The sequence below is a fragment of the Aplidium turbinatum genome, chromosome 17 (assembly GCF_918807975.1).
Source record: "Aplidium turbinatum chromosome 17, kaAplTurb1.1, whole genome shotgun sequence".
In the NCBI taxonomy this organism is placed as follows: Eukaryota; Metazoa; Chordata; class Ascidiacea; order Aplousobranchia; family Polyclinidae; genus Aplidium; species Aplidium turbinatum.
Window position 1 is genome coordinate 21228013 of NC_137488.1, and position 20013 is coordinate 21248025.

The 20013-nt window shown below is 39.5% G+C and overlaps 1 protein-coding gene across 1 annotated transcript; it reads left to right on the forward strand.

Annotated features, from left to right (window-relative positions):
* The first annotated feature begins 6746 nt into the window (after positions 1 to 6746).
* On the forward strand, positions 6747 to 19847 carry LOC145786098 (E3 ubiquitin-protein ligase RNF19A-like). Its single transcript, XM_082597745.1, has 17 exons — positions 6747 to 6962; positions 7644 to 7780; positions 8584 to 8666; positions 8998 to 9092; positions 10673 to 10837; positions 14903 to 14996; positions 15413 to 15518; positions 15860 to 16004; positions 16197 to 16359; positions 16493 to 16607; positions 16750 to 16944; positions 17016 to 17156; positions 17269 to 17326; positions 17403 to 17490; positions 17880 to 17994; positions 18187 to 18317; positions 18434 to 19847. The coding sequence occupies exons 1-17, from the start codon at positions 6871 to 6873 to the stop codon at positions 18485 to 18487; spliced, it is 1977 nt and encodes a 658-aa protein (XP_082453871.1). The 5' UTR covers positions 6747 to 6870; the 3' UTR covers positions 18488 to 19847.
* Positions 19848 to 20013: the final 166 nt, after the last annotated feature.

The following is a 20013-nucleotide window of genomic DNA, read 5'->3' on the forward strand; positions in this document are numbered from 1 at the left end:
TTTTAATTTCAGAAAATGTCAAAAAGCTTTGTTTTTATCGTGGTTTTATTGAAGACGCATAATTGAAAAGTGGCAACGAAACGAAAAACAACAGCAACTGCCTAGGAGAGTAAGTCTCTGTTGCGATGCAGGAGTGGCTGAATAGTAAATACTTTCTGGCAAGATCAAACCACAGCAGGAACTTTTCTTTATTTTTGTTCCACCATTCACTTGCAGTCTTGCATCGCTGTTTGGCACTTTTGCCTTAAGGTACGATCGGATTTCCTCGGCAGCTGAAAGCTGTTCATTGTCGTCGTTACTAGATGCTAAAGTATTTGTCGCTTCAACACAGGAGCTATCATCCATTTCATTGCTGCATTGTTGTGGAACTTCCGACACTAGGTGTAGCGGTAGCCTCATCCAGAGTTGAATTGTGCTCCATGCTTCGTACGATAAAAATAAATGCAAATCCACAGCACAAGGGTCTTCCGACGTCCACAAACCGTACTGGTAGAGAGCTGGCTAGTCGTTTTCGCTAGAGCGAAGAGCTATCGCTGAGCCGAATGTAATTGATCAGCGAAAAATCGATAAAAAATTTTGGTAGTCGGAAAAGGGGATTTATTAATTTCGGTTTGGAAAATTCGATTCGAAATGTCATTTCAATTCGAATAATTAGATATTCGGATTGCAACTATTCGAAATTCTATGTTGCCCATCCCTACTGATCACAGTTTCCGTTTTCCGCAGTTTCCACAAACATTTTAAAATTTCCAGTAATGATCCTAAAAGAGTTTGCCGAAGTCGCTGATCGCAGTTTCCGCAAACATTTTAAAAGGGTTAGGGTTGGGGTTGATCGGAGTTTCCGCAAACATTTTACAAGGGTTAGGGTTGATCGGAGTTTGCGCAAACATTTTAAAATTTCTGGTAATGATCCTAAGAGTTTTTGTTTGTTTGCGGAAAATTTTAAAATGTATGCGGAAACTGCGATCAGCGACTTCGGCTTTATTTATTTTTTCTCTCGATCTTTTCAAGGTTTGAACTGACGGTACAAATCGTTCATGGTACGAATTAGGTTGCATCCTGGTTTAAGTACAATCTATATATTGTCAGTGATGTACAGCCATAGAAAAAATATTGACGCCGTCAGCGTTAACGCAAACGTTCGAAAAACCATACACCGCATGCGTCAACGTTACTTGTAAAAAAAGTTGGCGGCGTCAGTGCATACACTAGCGCTGGGTTTTTTTTTTCGTTCATTGACCGATTTTTTAGCAAAATGTCCGAAAAAAATACAGTCAATTCGGTCAAAATGTCCGAAAAATATATAGTCAATTCGGGTGTTGCAAGGTTGAGTTTCGCTGATGAACGTTGAAGAAAGTTTTCTCAGATAAAACACGACAACGTTTCTCAGCGAAACTTAATGTAGCCATAGACATTAGACACCTTAAATAGTTGTAGCTCATAGGCGCCTAACTATTTTTTTGGCCGTGGGGGCGAAAGCGTGTTTCATCAGCAGCAACGTAAATTCAGCAAAATGTCACGCAGATGGATGACATAATTATGTCGTCACACTAGGATTGCTTTTATTGCCACAATCGGAATTATCGCTACGTTTGACCTACCGTTAATTATTATAAACAAAACTCGACCACTTCGGTTAAGCAAACACATGCCATGCGTCTGCATAAACTAGCGGTTGATGGACTGCGACTCTTTAAGCTAAGCACAACATAAAGTTTAGCAACAAATTAGATTTATTACCATGAAACAAGAGACGAAAAGGTTTACTAAAAAGTAAAAGGTATACTGTAAATGGAATGACAATGTCTTAAAAATGGAATGTAAATACTAACTTGATTATACGCTTGAAAATGTACCTGTTGCTACCTAAATGTACTACCTAAAATACCTGTTGCTACCTAAAATGTTGTACCTAAATGTACCTGTTCCATTTACAGTATACCTTTTAGTAAACCTTTTCGTCTCTTGTTCATTGCTAAACTTTATGTTGTGCTTAGCTTAAAGAGTCGCAGTCCATCAACCGCTAGCCAACGCAGACGCATAGCATGTGTTTTGGTCGAGCTTTGTTTATAATAATTAACGGCAAGTCGAACGTAGCGATAACTCCTCCGAGTGTGGCAATAAAAGCAATCCTAGTGTGACGACATAATTACGTCATCCATCTGCGTGACATTTCGCTGAATTTACGTTGCTGCTGATGAAACACGCTTTCGCCCCCACGGCCAAAAAAATAGTTAGGCGCCTATGATTTTAACTATTCAAAAGTACTAACTTATAGACATAAACATTATTTTTTTTGTAACATTTTCTTTGTTTTATTTTTCCTTCATATCTTAAATTTTTCTGAAGGTGATGCAACCTTGCCAAATTTCTTTCAACTCAATAACTTACTTTGGTCACAAGCACGTTTTAACGTTCGCGTTTTGTCGCTTCTACCTTTTTCTACACCTTTGCTATGTTACCGTGAATTGTTTTTGATATCATGATCAGAAATAAAAACAACTGAACTGACATGACGAATTCAAGCACGTTTTAACGTTCGGGTCATTCCATGCCAAATGAGCAAATTTTTTGGAAAAATTACACCACATGTCTTAGATTTTATTGAAATTTGGCTTACTTGTAGATGTCAAAGAAATATTAAGAATGCAAAAAAAAATTTTGAAAAATTTTAAACATTGATTGAGTTATGGTCGTTAGAAAAATCACCATTTTTGCTTGTTCTGCTTCAGTGATTTTGTTCAATTTCTTGTCATATTTGTAATTTCTTAATCTACGATCATACTATATGGCTGAAAATTGCTAGACAGACATTCCGGTTTTTAAGACCCAAGGAATCCAAAAATATAGATTAAAAAGTCATCAGAGAAATGCTTGATATGATTATAGAGGTTTCAATTTGATACATGCATTTTTCGGAGGCCAAACTTTGGAGGCCTATAAAAAAAATGGGTATAAAAATTACGAACTGAAATTCACATATTTTATACTTATACCAATACTCTTTCATGTCAAATAAAAAATATGAATTAATTTTGATAACTACTATAATAAAAGCTAAATTTTCTGACTTGCAAATTTTGTACTTTTTTACACTTATTGTACAAGATTTTTGTCTATGACATCAGTCATCACAATTTACATTATTGCTTGTTGATGACATCACAATTTACATATTGTTTGTCATGACAATTGTTATGTAGCTTATCAATGAATTGAATACTGGTATATAATGCACTTAGGTTTAGTGTTGTAGGCCATGCACCATAGTAATATTAGTGGTAACTTGTAGAGTTAATTACCGTAGGCTACTCTTTTAATTGTGATTTCAATTTTAGGTCGTCCTATTAGTAATGTATTATTCCTAACATGCTCGACAGATCTTGCAACCAGGAAATATACTTTTCCCACTGTTCAAACCCCATCTATCTGCTTGAAGCAGAGAAATGTCAATGTTCATAATAAACATGTTCATCTGTTTCTGCAAGTCCACCAATGTCCACAAACCCACTGCTTCTAGCAAAGTGAATTTATTGCACAATTTCTCCATTTTTTTGCAGGCCACATTGCTGTGATGAATAGTTCTGTTATTGTAGAAGTAAAACTAATGTAGTACTAATAGGACAACCTAAAATTGAACACTAAACCTAAATGTAGCTAACTGCTCTTGGCTGATGCTGAGCTGCGTCGGATTAGATGATGTTTTCTGTTTTTGTTTTATGTTTCAGCCAAGATTAGATGATGATCTATGTTTTAGCTTTCTAAACCTAAATGCATTACCAGCATTCAATTCATTCATGAGCTACATAACAATTGTCATGACAAACAATATGTAAATTGTGATGTCATCAACAAGCAATAATGTAAATTGTGATGTCATAGACAAAAATCTTGAACAATGAGTGTAAAAAAGTACAAAATTTGCAAGTCAGAAAATTTAGCTTTTATCATAGTAGTTATCAAAATTAATTCATATTTTTTATTTGACATGAAAGAGTATTGATATAAGTATAAAATATGTGAATTTCAGTTCTTAATTTTTATACCCATTTTTTTTATAGGCCCCCAAAGTTTGGCCTCCAAAAAATGCATGTAGCAAATTGAAACCTTTATAATCATATCAAGAAGTTCTCTGTCAACGTTTTAATTTACATTTTTGGATTCCTTGGGTCTTAAAATATATGTCTAGCAATTTTCAGCCATTTTGTTTGATGACAGGTTAAGAAATTAGAAAGATAATAAGAAATTGGACAAAATCACTGAAGCAGAACAGGCAAAAATGGTGATTTTTCTAATGACCATAACTCTACTAATATTTAAAAATTTTCAAAATTTTTTTTTGCATTCTTAATATTTCTTTGACGTCTACAAGTATGCCAAATTTCGATAAAATCTATGACAAGTGGTGTAACCCATTTGGCATGGAATGACCCGTTCGCGTTTTGTCGCTTCTACCTCTGCTATGTTGACGGGTATTGTTTTTGATATGATGGTCAAAAATAAAAATAACTGAACAGACATGACGAATTCAAGCACGTTTTAACGTTCGCGTTTTGTCGCTTTTACCTTTGCTATGTTGACGTGTATTGTTTTTGATATGATGGTCAAAAATAAAAATAACTGAACTGACATGACGAATTATAATTTAATAGTTCAAACATTTTATTTTTATTCCTTTCTGCACGATTTCAACGTTTAGCGACGTTAAAACGATGTGAAAACGGCAATTGTAATTAGGCTACGGTACCCGATAATTTCGTTTTAAAAATTTCAAAAACTCGCCGAATAGGGCACTCGCCGAAAAGGGCTCTCGCCGAATAGGAAACTTGCCGAATCGGACTAGTCGAATCGGACTCGCCGAAACGGGCCATTCCGACAAAATACGGTGAAACCAACAAATCTTGTAATGAAACAAAATTGTGTTTAGTTTAAAAGTACTAATGCAACTAATCTAACTATCACAGTAAGCCCCAATACAATAGCCTAGTACTAAACCATACTCCCGATTCTTAGCGAAAAATTCACCTTTGTTACGCTGATTCAATGTCATCCATCGTTGAAGCAATGTAAAAATCAAAGGTTTTCCAGCTTGAATGGAACCTAGGGATACAGTACTAACTTTTTCTTGATGTGAAGTAGAAAGAGCGGGAAATTATATTCTCACAATGATTGTTTGTGCTAGGAAGTGATGATTTGTATCGCTAGTTCCTGTGTTATTTCTTGAACAAATATATATGATCGATCTAGGTGGTGCTTCCTGCGGACATCACATGTTGTGAAGGCAGACATGTCCGCCGTGCATTTCGAGGCTTGTCGATTCTTCCCTAACAATAACATGGAAGAACATTCATGTGTATCAGATGAACACATCTTTGACAGGTCCAAATGTGCTTCTAGAAGACTTGCACAACATTCACAAAACATATCTATCTCTTGTTTCTCGGCAGTCGAGTGTAGCAAGACCTCAGCGATAGACAGTTAGACACGCGTTTCGCCCATGAGGCTGGGCTAATCAGTACTGCACCACTAGTTCTTGCCACATAGTTCTCAATCGTTGCTTTTATCAGTCAATTGAATTCCTACCTTTATGGAAAAAAAACAAACTAAACTGTCGCCAAGGATATGCTCAGTTGAGAAGGAGCGACCTTCCTGGCGTCAGCACTACCTAACTCCTCACTATAGAACAGCGAGCATTGTGTTTGTGTGTTTCGCTAACCATACCGGTGTAGCCTCCACACTAGCCATTAAGACTTTTCCCAAAAACATGTGTTTTTTGGCACTCCACTGTAGCAAGAACTCAGAGATAGACACGTGTTTTGCCCATGAGGCTGGGCTCATCAGTATTATACCGCTCCACTAGTTCTTGCCACATAGTTCTCAACTGCTGCTTTTGTCAGTCAATTGAATTCTTGCCTTTATTTATATCATTTTACATAATTTACAGCTTTTCAGTTTATCTCAAATTACGGGGTGATCAAGCCAAGTGTAGACAAATATTTATTGAAATAACAGAACATCCAAACAGGAAAAAATTACTCATATGAAGAAGAATACAAAGAAAAATATAAATAAACAAAGTGTACTTTTATTTTTCAATATATCCTCCCTTTGCCTTTACCAAGCACCTTAGTATGTTGTGCACTTGACTGCATGAGGCATGTATGGTATTGGTGTAAGTCGATAACATTTCACCTGTCCAAAGAACTGGTGGCTGCGTGCCTCATGCAGTCAAGTGCACAACAGACTAAGGGCCTAGCCACAGTAGCCAGACTAACTGATATTTCAATAAATATTTGTCTACACTTGGCTTGATCACCCTATATATTAAAGAAACTTAGCAAAAACTAAAAAATGATTCGGTTTACTTTTTAAACATTGAATTGCAAACTTTTTTCACATAAATGTAACATTCTGTAAAGTTGTTTAACATTTTCCAAGTCAGTCGGCCAAATGAATGTAATTTTATTTGTATAAAACTGACAAATGAAATGCGCGGGAAGTAAAGTACTCCAATTAGCTTCTTTGCAAAGTTAGTGTCACAGTTTTGCAGTACTGTTAACAACAATTTTTATTTTATCTTACCAAAATTACAAAAATTATATCAAAAAGACAAAATAATTTTTATTTTTTAATGCTGATTCTTAACTAATATATACTTGATAAATTTCTAAGAATACGACAAAACGTTACACGCATAGAATGTCAGTGCCTTTGTCACAAGTTTACCTTGTTTTTGACAGACATTTTTCAGGTTCAAACTGTTTTGGGAATACTTTTGAATTAAGGATTAGACTATTGAAACTTCAGTGAAGATTTTGTTAAGTTTTCTTTAGTAAATTTTTAAGTTACTTTCATCAATCACCATTGCAAATGTCGTCATGTAATATTGAAGTGGAGTCTGAAGAAAAGTTACCTCGTCGTGAATCGTGGTTTAATCGACGAAGACGGTCTATTTTTTCCAGGTTTGTTTTTAAGTAGAATGTTTGAAGTAATTTCAATTTTTTAATTAAATTCAAATTTATCCTACTATTTATTCCAAAACCAAATATTCTACTATCTCTATCGCCCACAGGCACACAGGACCTTACAGGTTCATATACTCTGCTATACCACATGGTACAGCACAAATCTTTCCCACACAACTTTGTTTTATCAGGGATCTCATCGTTTGTTTAGATGGCTATTGGCTATGCAATCAATAACTGTAAAATGTTTGAATGGAAGCTATCCAATATCCATTGTGTGACAATCTCTGGTATACTGGCAATGTCCCTCTGTCCTGTATAGATTACAGTAAAAGTTTATTCATCCGTGTTGAATGGATTTGTGAGCTGTTGCGAGGTTGAGATGAAGCCTGCACATCTTGCCTCAACCAAATTCTTTGCAAGTTTAAATGGTTCTGCTTCAATGGTCATGACTGATTGCTCTTAGTTGAATAATTGCATTGAAATGAAGCAGAATTTATAGCAGTTACAAAGTTAATGTTATTACGTGCTCCAGTTTATGGTTTGATTTATGTTTTTCCCCATGACTTCACTGACATACTAAAGTAACCAGCTTGGAATTGTTAACACAGCTAAATCCTGTCAATTTCTTGAAAATGTTCACACAAGTTTGCAAATTGTGAATATTGAATTATACAGCAGTCGGAGGATGTGGCGCCATGGGAGTCGGAAGAAGAATAGCGATGACACATCCACTGGGAGTGGTGAAGCATCTTCAACATCAAGCGAGGCGTCCAAAGGCAGTGTTGTCGTGGAAGGAAATGTTCCAACAAGAGGTCAGGAAGCGACTTCATTAAATTGAATCTTGTTTTTCATGCCAACGATTGCTAATGCAGGCTGGCATTTCCTTCATAGGTCCAAATAACTCAAAACAGTAATAACCACCATTGATATGCTGTCAATAAGATTTGTATGCAGGTTGTGCACAAAAAAAAAAAAAATTTTAAATTGATTAAAATCTGACAAGCAATTTTGAAATCCGTCTCTGAAACTCGATGCCATGGAAAAATGTTACTTTTTCCTTTCTTTTTGTAATTTTGTGCATAACCTGCATAAAAACAAAATCTGAACAAAATTGAAGATGTTGACATCATCGTGTGATCTGGTCTGGAATGACCGATAATCATAAAACCCACATGAAGGGATCTCAGTGTCAAGGTGAACAAAATTAGGTGAACAGAAAAAGTTTTAAAATCGTATCTTATTCCACGACTGCAGCTGTTGCCCTTCCTGTTGCAATGCACTTTGGGCGATGTCATAGAAGCATGCCTCTGGCAACTTCAGTGATTTATTTGTGTTGTGATCCCGAGTACCACATTTTATGCCAAGTAAGCATTATTATGTGGAGGATTGAACCAATGTGGCAATAATATTTGTGGTAAGTCGATTCAATTTAAAGCCAATTATTGCTCCTTTCTTTCAACCCTCATTCTTCCGAAGCCGATCCTCACTTAGTTTCTTCTGCTTCAAACGACGTTTGTTGGGCGACACTGGATGGTCTGACACTAGTGCGAGCAATTTATTAAAATGCAATCTGGATCGTAAGAAGCATCAATTAATCGAATCACTGTGACGTCAGGTGGGAGCTGCAGGAAAGGTGAAGGGGATGCCCCGGAGTCGATACCTGGAATGTTGGAATGCCCACTGTGCCTCAACACACAGGTCAGTTGTATATTCTTTCATGTATCAAGTACGCTTGAGTTGGTGTTATTCAAGAAAGTTGGATTATAGCCTTCATTTGGTCGTCTTCTGACGCACAGGATGATAACAATTATTCTATCAAGTTGAAAGTAAATATTAGAAGAAGTTAATAAACTGTATGATGTGCTGTCAAGTTGACAAGCTTCCCTCATTGGAACATCGAGCGACGCAGATGTTGTCTGCACGTGACGTCACTAATGCCTATGAACGTGTTATTCATATTTAGACATGTGTGATTAGATAAAGCTGTTTATATCAAAAGCTTGGCACGTAACCATGCTTGGTTGTTCAGAGCGCTGAGAACTTCCCTGCCCTAAGCACCTGCCACCACCGGTCCTGCCTGACCTGCTTGCGCCAGTACCTCACCATCGAGATCACCGAGAGCAGGTAGTGTAACTTGACAAACCGTATTTGTCGCGGTCTTGCCTTCTCTTGCGTCACTTCCGGCTAGGCGACCGAGGAAAACAAGCTTCGATGCAAATTAAGTTTTGGGATTGTCTCGGACAGCTTGTGCTCAGCGTTGTGGCTGGCTATGCTTCCCTCGGTTCGCACTCACACAATTCATGTTTTGTTGATATGTTGGTTTATTTGTGTATTTCTTGCGAAACCTGATTGAAACATGTTGTTGGCTGGTCGGTCGAGCGCAGTCGCCCAGTTGTTGACTCATTTGTTCTTCACATTAATTGCTTGCAGATTAAGTAATTAGCTTCAGAAATTTTTCAAATATTTGATTGTAATGGCTTTGATATAATGGACTTCCTTGCATATGTCAGCAGATTGGCTGCTTTCCACTGTTGCCTGTCCAGAGATAGTCACATTTGTATCACCCAACATCAATGTCGGATCAACGTAACTTAAGTGTCGGACTGTCGGTATATTTATTGCTGAGATCTAGTTGAGAAGCCATGTTGTTGTTGAAACCAAGTCATGCTTGCCAGCACACAAACAGCTACTTTCTGGTGAAATGCACTGACCTTTGCAACACGCACTCTCACTGATATAAAGCGTGACACGCGTCGCTGCGTGCTTGTATGAATCAACCGCGTCATGTGACGATGCGCATTCAATGGAAGGTTGTGCTTCATAGCGGGACTTCAAACTATCACCACCCCAGAGAGCAAAACCTGTCAGGTTTACATTGATTCAACGTCTGCTGAACTAATCTAAAAATGACCGATTTTGCTCTCTGGGTCTGTTTTGGTTCCTAACATCAATTATGAACTAATTTAAAACATCGATTTGTTGGTCAACATGGAGCGGCAGCTTTCGAACATTCCAGAGCAGATGCTCTGTTGGTTTGTTGACGTGCTTTTGACCTCTTTGCTTTTCATTGCAACATGCATCGCAACAGCAATCCCCATTTGTGATGTAACAATTAAAGGCTTCTGCCAGCCTGTCTCATGCTGCCAGTCTGCGCGTTGTGAACTAACAGCTTCCGTTTGTTTTTGTGGTAATTGCGGCGTCATCATTCATTGATTCTTGTTACAAAGTAGCGATGGTCGGGCATCCCGAGCGAAATCGTTCTTTCAAACACTTGTCTGCAATTTCCGTCGATTTCAGCGACAAGTTTGACCGTTAAGTTGAGCTGCATAACTTTTCTCATGTTTTGAGGCATTTTACATCAAAATATTCAACCACGCACTCAATCATGATCTGGTTACATCCGTATATTGTTTGCTGCTATACCGACAAAAATTAAAAATCTGAATTTAAATTAACACAATGAATTGTTTTGGTGAGCAATGTTTACTTCACAATTGTAGATGCAAACGACCTGCTTTATCCAAAGGTCGTTTGCATTTACAATTGTGAGAAAAACAACGATCATGCTGCTAAAAGCGAAACTCAATTTATCGCATAAGCAATGTTTGTTTGTTTATTATGAATTCTTTTGTTGTTAACGAGCACAAAGTGAATGGCGCTAATCCTGTCGGTGACGTGGATTTTATTCTTTGATGCTTCCGCAGAGTGAACTTGATGTGTCCCGAATGTCAGGAAAAGTTGCATCCTACGGATATGCGATCCATACTTGACCACGATCCTACTCTCTTCTCCAAATGGGAAGAGTTTACCCTCCGTCGTGCCCTTTCCATCGACCCTGATTGTCGGTGGTGTCCCGCCCCAGATTGTGGGTGAGTTCAGGCCTCGCTGTTGATAGCCTGTAACGTGTTCAATAGGGTGCGGCTGATGCCCCGACCTGAAGCAAAACACCTTAACTTTTTTTTATAGGTGACACTTGGTACAAAAACAATATTTATGAAGTTTAAGACCAATCTATAAATGTTTAGGGGGTCCAGATTTGAATTGAAAATTGAGAAATTTGGTACTTAATTGCCATAATCGTGTAGTTTTACAGTGCTACATAGTCCTTCATTTATCATGGTAAATTCTGTATTTAAGGTCATTTAGGCTTCACAGTTGCAATGTTTCACACAGTAGGCTATTATTATGTTCCATATTATTTTTTACAAGTAAGGTTTTGCAAGCAGACAGCCAAACACTAACTTGAGAAGTTACGTGACAACCTATTGCAAAATATGCTTGATATGTAATTGCTAGAGAATGCAAGTATTAAGCAGTAGAACAACATAGTCTGTGTATTACTATTAGCCAGTACAATACACAACTTTTATTAAATGTGAGTGACTGAAATCTTCCTGGTCACTATTGTCAGCTTTACCTTGAGAATCGCTAAAAGTGAAAACATGCCTATGTGATGTCATAATACCTTCAAAATGACTTACCACTGTTTAGCTCAGTCAAATACCTCCAGTTTCAGTCTAGTAAGTGCAGATCATTTCTAAGACATTGTTCCCAGGTTCAGAATAAGGTTAAATGTAAGGAGTCGTTACAGAGCACTTCTTCTATATCAAGACAAGGCTTCTAACCATTTTAATTGTGACAACTTAGGAATGGTGAATTACCTTAGACATTTAGTATGCTTTGTGGTGAAACATGCATATTGCATAGAATCAAATTTATCAATTGCAGAATGCAGTTCAGAATCAATACTTGTAGTTTGTATTCAGTTGGTAGGCTATTTAATCGAAAAAAAGTTTGCTAGGCTATGTCTTCTTATGCACAACATGACCCTCGGTATGTTATACTCGCTACGGTTACCACAAAAGCAGATCAAGGTATCAAACGTAGCAAGTTACCAACCTACAAGCAAGTGATTTTCAAGTTAATTCAAACAATTTTATCAGGAAGGCAGGTAATTACAGTACAGTTGAGCAAGTTTTTACGTTTTACTTGTGAGCTAACATTTCTACAGTTGCAAAGCAAAAAATGTCAGAAAAAAATAATTTCTTTTTACAAGCAAGAATTTCAAATGAAGATTAAGAGAGACTAAGGCAAACCACTAAAAATATACAAGAATTTCAGAAAAAGCTTAGCAAAACCTTTCCTTTCTGGCAGGGTTGAGAAAAACCCGGGTTTTTTTGGTTTTTTTTAAAAAAGAGTAGATTCATGCTTATTTCACCTCAAAATCTACTTTTTACAAATGAAGTGCCTTTCACTCACAGTACATGCTTGCGTAACTCAATAAAATAATCCACTAGGGCTGTTGTTGCTTGAATGTTGCATCATCCATTAATTTCAAGATCAAGTTGGATGTTGCATCATCCACTGATTCTATACCAAGTTGATGCTACCGTGGTAGAAATCACATTATTGCATCATTTGCTTTAGATTTGAAGGCAAGGAGCATTTATGCCATCATGTTTAAATATTTTTTATCATATACATTATATATAGTAATGGATGAGCAATTGCGTGGCCAATGGCCATTTAGGCAAATGCTCTGAAAGAGCCATGCGTTAGAATCCAGAATCTGTAATTGGTAAATAGCCTCCTAAATTGCATTACACATCATATATACAGACTACAGTAGAGTAGTACTTTCACCAGTTTAACTATAAGGCCTTCTTGCATAAATGAGTTTTAGTGTAGTATACACAAAGTGACATTACTTGATTTTTGTGTACTGTACAATATCCACTGCGTTTTCAGTTTATTCTTGGAAATTTACTTCACAATCACATCCTTAAGTCCTAATTTAAAGTTTGTTTTAAGTGCTTTGTAGTGTTTTTGTTCATTTTTTTAATTTTCTTATAAAAACTGGACAAATATGATGCTCTGGGTTATTTTATGTTTTTTTTTGTTTTTTTTTAAGTGGGTTTTATTAAAAAAACCCACTCGGGTTTTTTTGGGTCGGGTAAAATACCAACAACCCTGCTTTCTGGCCACGCAATGTAATGAAAAAAATAGCAATGAAGAAGACATGCTATTCCTTATCAGTATACAAGGCGACCGGGAAGCAAGTATGGCTGGAAAAGATAAAGTGTTAGAAGCAAAAGTTAAAAAGATCAGTACCAGGCCACAACAACAAGATAGACGAGTAGCAAAGGAGGAGACCCGAGTTAATGGCATAAATAATGCTATTCATTTAGAAGCTGAGGATGACGTGGACAACGAGCCATGCACATATTCAATGATTTGTGAGGTAGAGGAAAAACACTCTCATGAAAGGAGATTAAAAACAGGAACAGCCATGTTCATTCCTCATGACATAATGAAATCTCCAGGATTAGTCTCTGCAGCAATCAGAAACAGCATTACACCAACTGCCTTATCTCTTACTCTCCATTCTATGGTTCAAGCCTGTTCTGGAGATGCTTTGAAGCTAAATCTCCAACCATCTCAGTCACACAGACACAGAGTTGAAACAGCGCAACATATCTCATAAAAAATTCTCTCCGCATGGTCACCACCTGCTGTTGGTGCTGTACATTGGGATGGAAAGCTTCTGAAGACTTTAACCAGCAAGTAGAAGCAAGATGAAAATCTCCGAGTTTTGATATCTGGCATCGGTGGCATTAAATTGTTGGGTGTTCCAATAATTCCAACCCATTCAACAGAAACAGCTGGAGCACTTGTGTCCAAAGTTGCTATGCAGTTGCTTGAAGATTGGAATTGCAAAGATTTTGTTACATCTCTTGATTTTGATACAACAAGCTGTAATACATGGCATTAAAACTGGTGCTTGTATACAACTTCAAGAAGATATAGGTCGCCCCTTACTTTAGGCTGCGTGTAGGCACCATGTGGGACGTGGGTGAAGTAATTCTTTTTAAGGTTAAAACCTGTGGTGAAATGATATGCAATTATGTATCATAGAGTACTGAAACACAAATGTTAGAATGTCACTTCAGAATATCTAAAGTTTAACTCAAAAGCAATAAAGGAGTGTTTATATAAAATTTATTATGGTTAAAGCCTACACAGCGCTGTGGTAAACGGCATTAAAAGTATAAAACACTGATTTTCTAGTGTCAGTTATGGTATGTTCTGAACAGGGTATTCATTCAAAGAATTTGCAATCCAAAGACACCATTTTTGAAACTTTTTGCAAAGTATGTTTCACAGATTTTGCCTAAACTTGAAATGTTTGCCATAATTCTGCAAAAATTTCAGAAATTCCATTGCACAAAGTATGCAAAATTACCCCTAAATTGACACACTTGTTCTAAGTGAAACCTAAGCTTCTGTTCACAGCATAAAAACAATAATTTGCAATCATTTACAAAAAATTAGCTGGTATCACATGAGCAATGAATAATGAATATACAAAAATCACTCAAATTTTTTTTTAAACATAAATCACTCAATTTAATGTCAAAATTGAAATTTGGGAAAATCGATAATCCTATAAAAGTTTGATTGCAATCTGGACCCCCTAGACCTTATTCAATTTTGCTGAAACTTCATATTTAAGCTTTGTAGACCAAGCCTCACTTCCAAAAAAAAGTTAGGGTTGCTACAATCAAGTTTTAAATTTTACGGGGCATCAGCCGCACCCTAGTGTTCAATCTAAGAATCATTCGACATGGTGTCGATTGTTATTTTCGCAATAAATTCTTCAGTATAATGTATGCAACATGCACAATTACACATTGATCGAATGCATTAATGACTTTCAAGCCTTGTCATCTGTTTCTGGAGATTTCTTGTGACTCGATAAAATTTCCCCGTTTTGTCTTGTGAGAGGTCATATGTTGACGAAGTGGTCACTCGCCGCGAATGCACTGGGCCCCTCTCTGCTTTCAACGCACCGCGATCCAGATTGTCGGTGAACAATCCCCTTTCTCCAACACCTCCATTTGCCGGTTGAATTGACAATTATTTGTTTCCGCTAGGTTCGCTGTGATCGCCCATGGTTGCGCCAGCTGTCCTCGATTGATGTGCCAACGTCCGGGCTGCCAGACCGAGTTCTGCTATCACTGCCGACAGGTGAGATGTTACTTGACGAGATCAAGGGTCGCACCACCAAGCAATGACGGAAGTGGTTCAAGTGACGAATCATGTCACCACTTTGTGTGATTTACTGAATGAGCTTGAGACACGTTTTACGATGTAGTCGTTGACTGCCTGAGTTCCCCGCACAATACTTCCTCTGCACAGGGGCACAATGGCACATAGTCGCCTGTACGCATTTCCAATCATTGTTTGATGGAAGGTAACTGTGGTGATATTATGGCATTACCGAAGCTAACGTAATGAAAACATTAGTCAAGATCTTGGCATCTCATTGTGGTTGGTCGCCGCCGCTACATGAATACACTTTGGACCGGGCCCACATACAAGCAATCAAGCATGACTTGCATGAGTTCTTCATATGTGCAACTTTAAGCAAATTGTTTGCTCAGGAGTGGCACCCCAACCAGACGTGCGACGCCGCCCATCTGCAACGAACCAGGCAGCTTCGTATTCGATCAAACTCGGCAGCCTACAGCCACCGATCCTCATACCATGGTTAGTCCAATTACTTCCATCTTGCAACGTACAAACGTAAAAATACGTTTACTGCCAAACCAGGTTGCTCTCAAATGAAAATAATTGTTTTAGCTTCTGGTTGGTTGTTGTGAGAGTTGTAAAGTGGTGCAAAACTTGTAGTTGGTCGCTTCATCATCGCCCCACGTCGCTGATAGATGCCACCCCCATTCACGACCTACTGTATCGTCAGCAAAGCACTTCGGTGTCTCGAAGTTCGATCACCCTAGTTTACCCCCAGTTTCGACGTTGGGGTCACCGTTGTGTCTACCACGCTTCAGTCTTAGGGGGGCCAAAAGGCGACTAACTTTTCATGCTCGCAGCTGATGAGATCAAACCTTGTCCGAAGTGCGGTGTCCTCATCGTTAAATTAGACGACGGATCATGCAACCACATCACATGCTCCGTGTGTGAGGCCGACTTTTGCTGGCTTTGCCTCCAGGAGATCACAGACCTTCACTATCTCAGGTGGATGTTGTGGGCATATTGATGGTTACTCTAATGGAGGGATGCCTCTTTTACCACGTTACTACTGATATTAAAGAGACTTATCATTTGTGAAAATCTAGATTCTATGTTTTGACTTTTAACAAAGATGTCGTTGGTTGTGATATTGGAGGTCATGATATAATTTGAACTTTCAACCTGATTTCATTCCAGTCCGTCAGGCTGCACCTTCTGGGGGAAGAAGCGATGGAGCAAGAAGAAGAAAATCTTATGGCAGCTTGGCCTCCTCATCGGAGCCCCCATTTGCATCGGGATCGCGGCCGGGATTGCTGTCCCCGCCATCATGGTGGCTCTCCCCATATGGGTTGGGCGAAGGGTCAGTCACGTTTTAATTGAAATTAGGCCGGTTGTTTGTGATGTCATAAGGCACCAATGTGCGTCTGGTTGGTCACATGCGATTGCTTTGAGCTCACATCGATTCGTTCCATCAAATTGTCGATTGTTTCCAGGTGCGGTCGCTTCTGGAGAATCGTGATGCATCGAAGCTCAAGAGGAATCTCGTCTTCGCCACTTGCGTCTCATTCTCCATCGTTCTCTCTCCTGTCGTCGCTGCGCTGGCCATCGGTACGTCATCGTTACGTCATCTCGCCACGTCGAATTCGCGTAATTGCATCACGTCAATCATATGTTGATGTCTCGTTAAAGCGTCTCATTGATGAAACTATTGATCGTCTATTATCGGTCACTAACGTCAATGCGATTCCAGGCATCGGCGTTCCAGTTGTCCTTATCTACGTGTACGGAGTGGTGCCTTTCTCTTTCTGTCGCTCTGGATACGGTGACCAAACGTCCGGTGCCTCTTCCATGCTTCCTGCGAACTTCCTCTTTGACCTGGGGGGCACGAGCGGACAGCCGGTTAGCACAACCTCCAACGAAGGGACAACATACAATGGACCACCCAGTGAGTAATTTGCTCTTTGTGGCTTGTCGCATGGTGGCAGTTTTGTTACCCACTGAACCTCCTTGTTCCAGACAACATGGCCGCCAATCCCAGCATCGGGGAGGCCAGCGTGGGAGGGATCACTATGGGGAGCTTCAACACGTCCAGAGGGAGCAACCTGGATAAAATCGGAAGGACGGATCTGGATCTTGCGAGTACCATGGCAATGGCCGGTAAGTGGCATCAGATGACGCAATAATGACGCAGAAGTTTAACATGCCAGCTCATTGGCTTGGTCATTACCTATTTCTCTGGGTCCACTACAGACTTGATTCTTTATTCCAGGCACCAGCATCACCGGGAGCATCACGGGAATCAGCGCCGGAGGAGCCCTCAACTCCAGGTGAGTTCACTGAGGTTGTTTCAACGTAGAAATATCGCAATAAGCTGACCATTGTTAACGAACAATCCCTCCGCAGATCGGACGTCATCTCCAAGGACTTGGACCAACACTCGATTCTCACGCAAACTTCGGCCGGTTCGATTCCCGGTGTGGCAAGTGTGCAGGTATGACGTGTGTGGTGGTATACCACGTCATCATGACGTTTAGGGCTGAAAGATTTTGTTGATTTGAAAATTTTTTCAATTTTTTAGAATGTCCTTCCAATTTATCTTACGATAAAATGTTATGAATTTTAACTTGGAGTTAGGAACACAGTTCTCCAGTCATGTGCATTAGTCATAGCAGTTTCGGAACTGTGTTCCGAAAGCTAGTGCGAATCGCTATTACCACAGCGAACCCGCAGCATCAGGTAAAAACATGTCGACTTATCTACATTCTGAAGTTAGCAACGATCATGCTTCTAAAAGCGAAACTCAATTTATTGCGTTATTTAAATAATCTGAGCTGCAAATGGCGTCCTCTCGTGCCTAAACCAGTATCCTCCCTTCTTCAGGTCCACATGAGTGAAACCACACCTGACCAAGTATCCTCCTCCCATCTGCCTGCATCCACCAGGACTTCCATCAAGTACTCAGGAGGGATGAGGAAGACACGCGCGGGAAACAAGCGTAAGGATTGTTGTGTCATATTGGAACTAACCGGAAACCTTTCAATGTTACGAGCCAAGTGAGAGCGTCCGACTTTTGCAACAAAGGACGCTGGTTCGACACCTGCCGTGGTCACACGGTGTTGCTTGTGCTTCCATCACTCAGCCTGTCCGGATGCGACAAACACAATTTTACAACCTCTATGCATTTCAGGCTCATCCTCAGTGAAATCGAATCCCCCTAACAAGATGGAGAGTCATGGAGTCCAGGTTGTGGATGATTCTCTCATCATCTCGATGACCGTGGACGGTCCCCCTCCTCTCACCATTGTAGATGAAACCGAGGTATCCCCCCCCCCGTTTTGTTAAGAAACTATATTATATAACCCTCGCTACGCAATTTCCGGTTGGTGACGTCATATGAACATGATAACGACACGCAACGTCTTATTGTTTTGCAGATACCGCAAAGTTTGGAGTTGCACGAAGCTCCATGTACGTCTAGTTCCCCGTAGTGGTCGTAATAATGTTCCACAATCCCGGATGTAGTCGATGAGAGTGTTGCCATTGTCCGGATCGTACAAGGGGTTGTGTGCACCCCTGAATGATTCTTAGTAATTGATCATGCTCTTTGTCAGTTTGTAGGTTTCTCCATTAAGCAAAGTCAGTATTCTTCATATTCTTTCATCACGTTTCTTACCGTCCAACTAACTGATCGTATGTCGCTTGAGTGGACGATGTCCAAGAGTTCTTTGGTTCAACACCGCCCCAGTTGTAGTGGACACAGAGTTGAAAGCCTCCTCGCCTTCCACTTGATCTAAATGATGATCACCAGACAGGATGCCACGAACGAGCAATTCGCCAATAATTTCATTCGTAGCGGTACGATAATGAAACATTTTAGGGATGCGGACAAAATTTGCCTAAGTTTCATCTTTTTAAAAACACAATTTTCCTAAATAACTGGACAGTTTTTCCCAAATTTGCAACTTTTAGTTGCGGGGAACGGCCCTCTTCCCATCGCTGTAGTGTCCTTGAAGTGCGTTGCTGATGTGGAGCGACTTTACGAAAATTCCATCACGTTTGTAAATTCGTTCACGACAAACTACCAATCAAACTCTGTGCCATTTTGTCATACTTCATTGACTATCGTTGTTGCGTCTCTGATAGGTCAGTTTCCGTCACGTGGTTATTCCTTTCTTTATAATGCACTTGTTCTTGGGTTCAAACATTTCTCCAATGTCGCTAGGACCTCAATTCCTTTCTTTACCATGGAGATTTTTACTATTGTGACGTAATTGGTTTGGAAGCTACGTTGCATTGACGTCATGGTGACGTGTGTTAGACGTATTATAAGCCCATGGTTTTTGGCCTTCAAATCTCGCAAGGCCCTAATTTTTTCCTTATTTTGTGTATTGAGAGGCCCAGACTGTTAGTAGTGTGGACGGAATGTACCTCACCGTCGTTAAACTGTTGAAATTCCTGTCACATTCTTACAATCAGAAGTCTCTTGTGGGTCTGATGATGCTGCGAATGTGACAACCTCTCACATGACCGAATAGTTTTCAGCTAAAACTGGTTCAAGAATTAGTTTTGTTCGCGCAGTTGATTCGTTTTGTTCACAGCGCACTTTGCAGCCTCTAGTCCGGGCCCACAAATAACTTCCAGTAACTAAACCAGGGAAGTGGTGGCAGGACTGGCAGGTAACAAGCAAACCCGAGTTCGTGAACAGACCTCGCTTCCCGGTGAAAATTGATAATGTCCTGAGAGCTAATAAATAGATGAAGAAAGCGAGGTCTCACGAAGCTAGGCAAGCTCCTTATCTCCTGCCACCCCTCGTCTCCTGTTTGCGGTGTGTACATATTTACGAGATTACCAATAAATTTCATGGAGACCAAACATTATGGTTGCCGAAAATATTTATTGAAATGTGAAAGATTGCAGCGCCCAGCTTCTCGAACAGAACCAGTTGGTTATGCTGCTTTGTTCGTTCGCAGAGCCGGGCGCTGACTCGGTTGTATCAGCACGGCAGTGACAATAA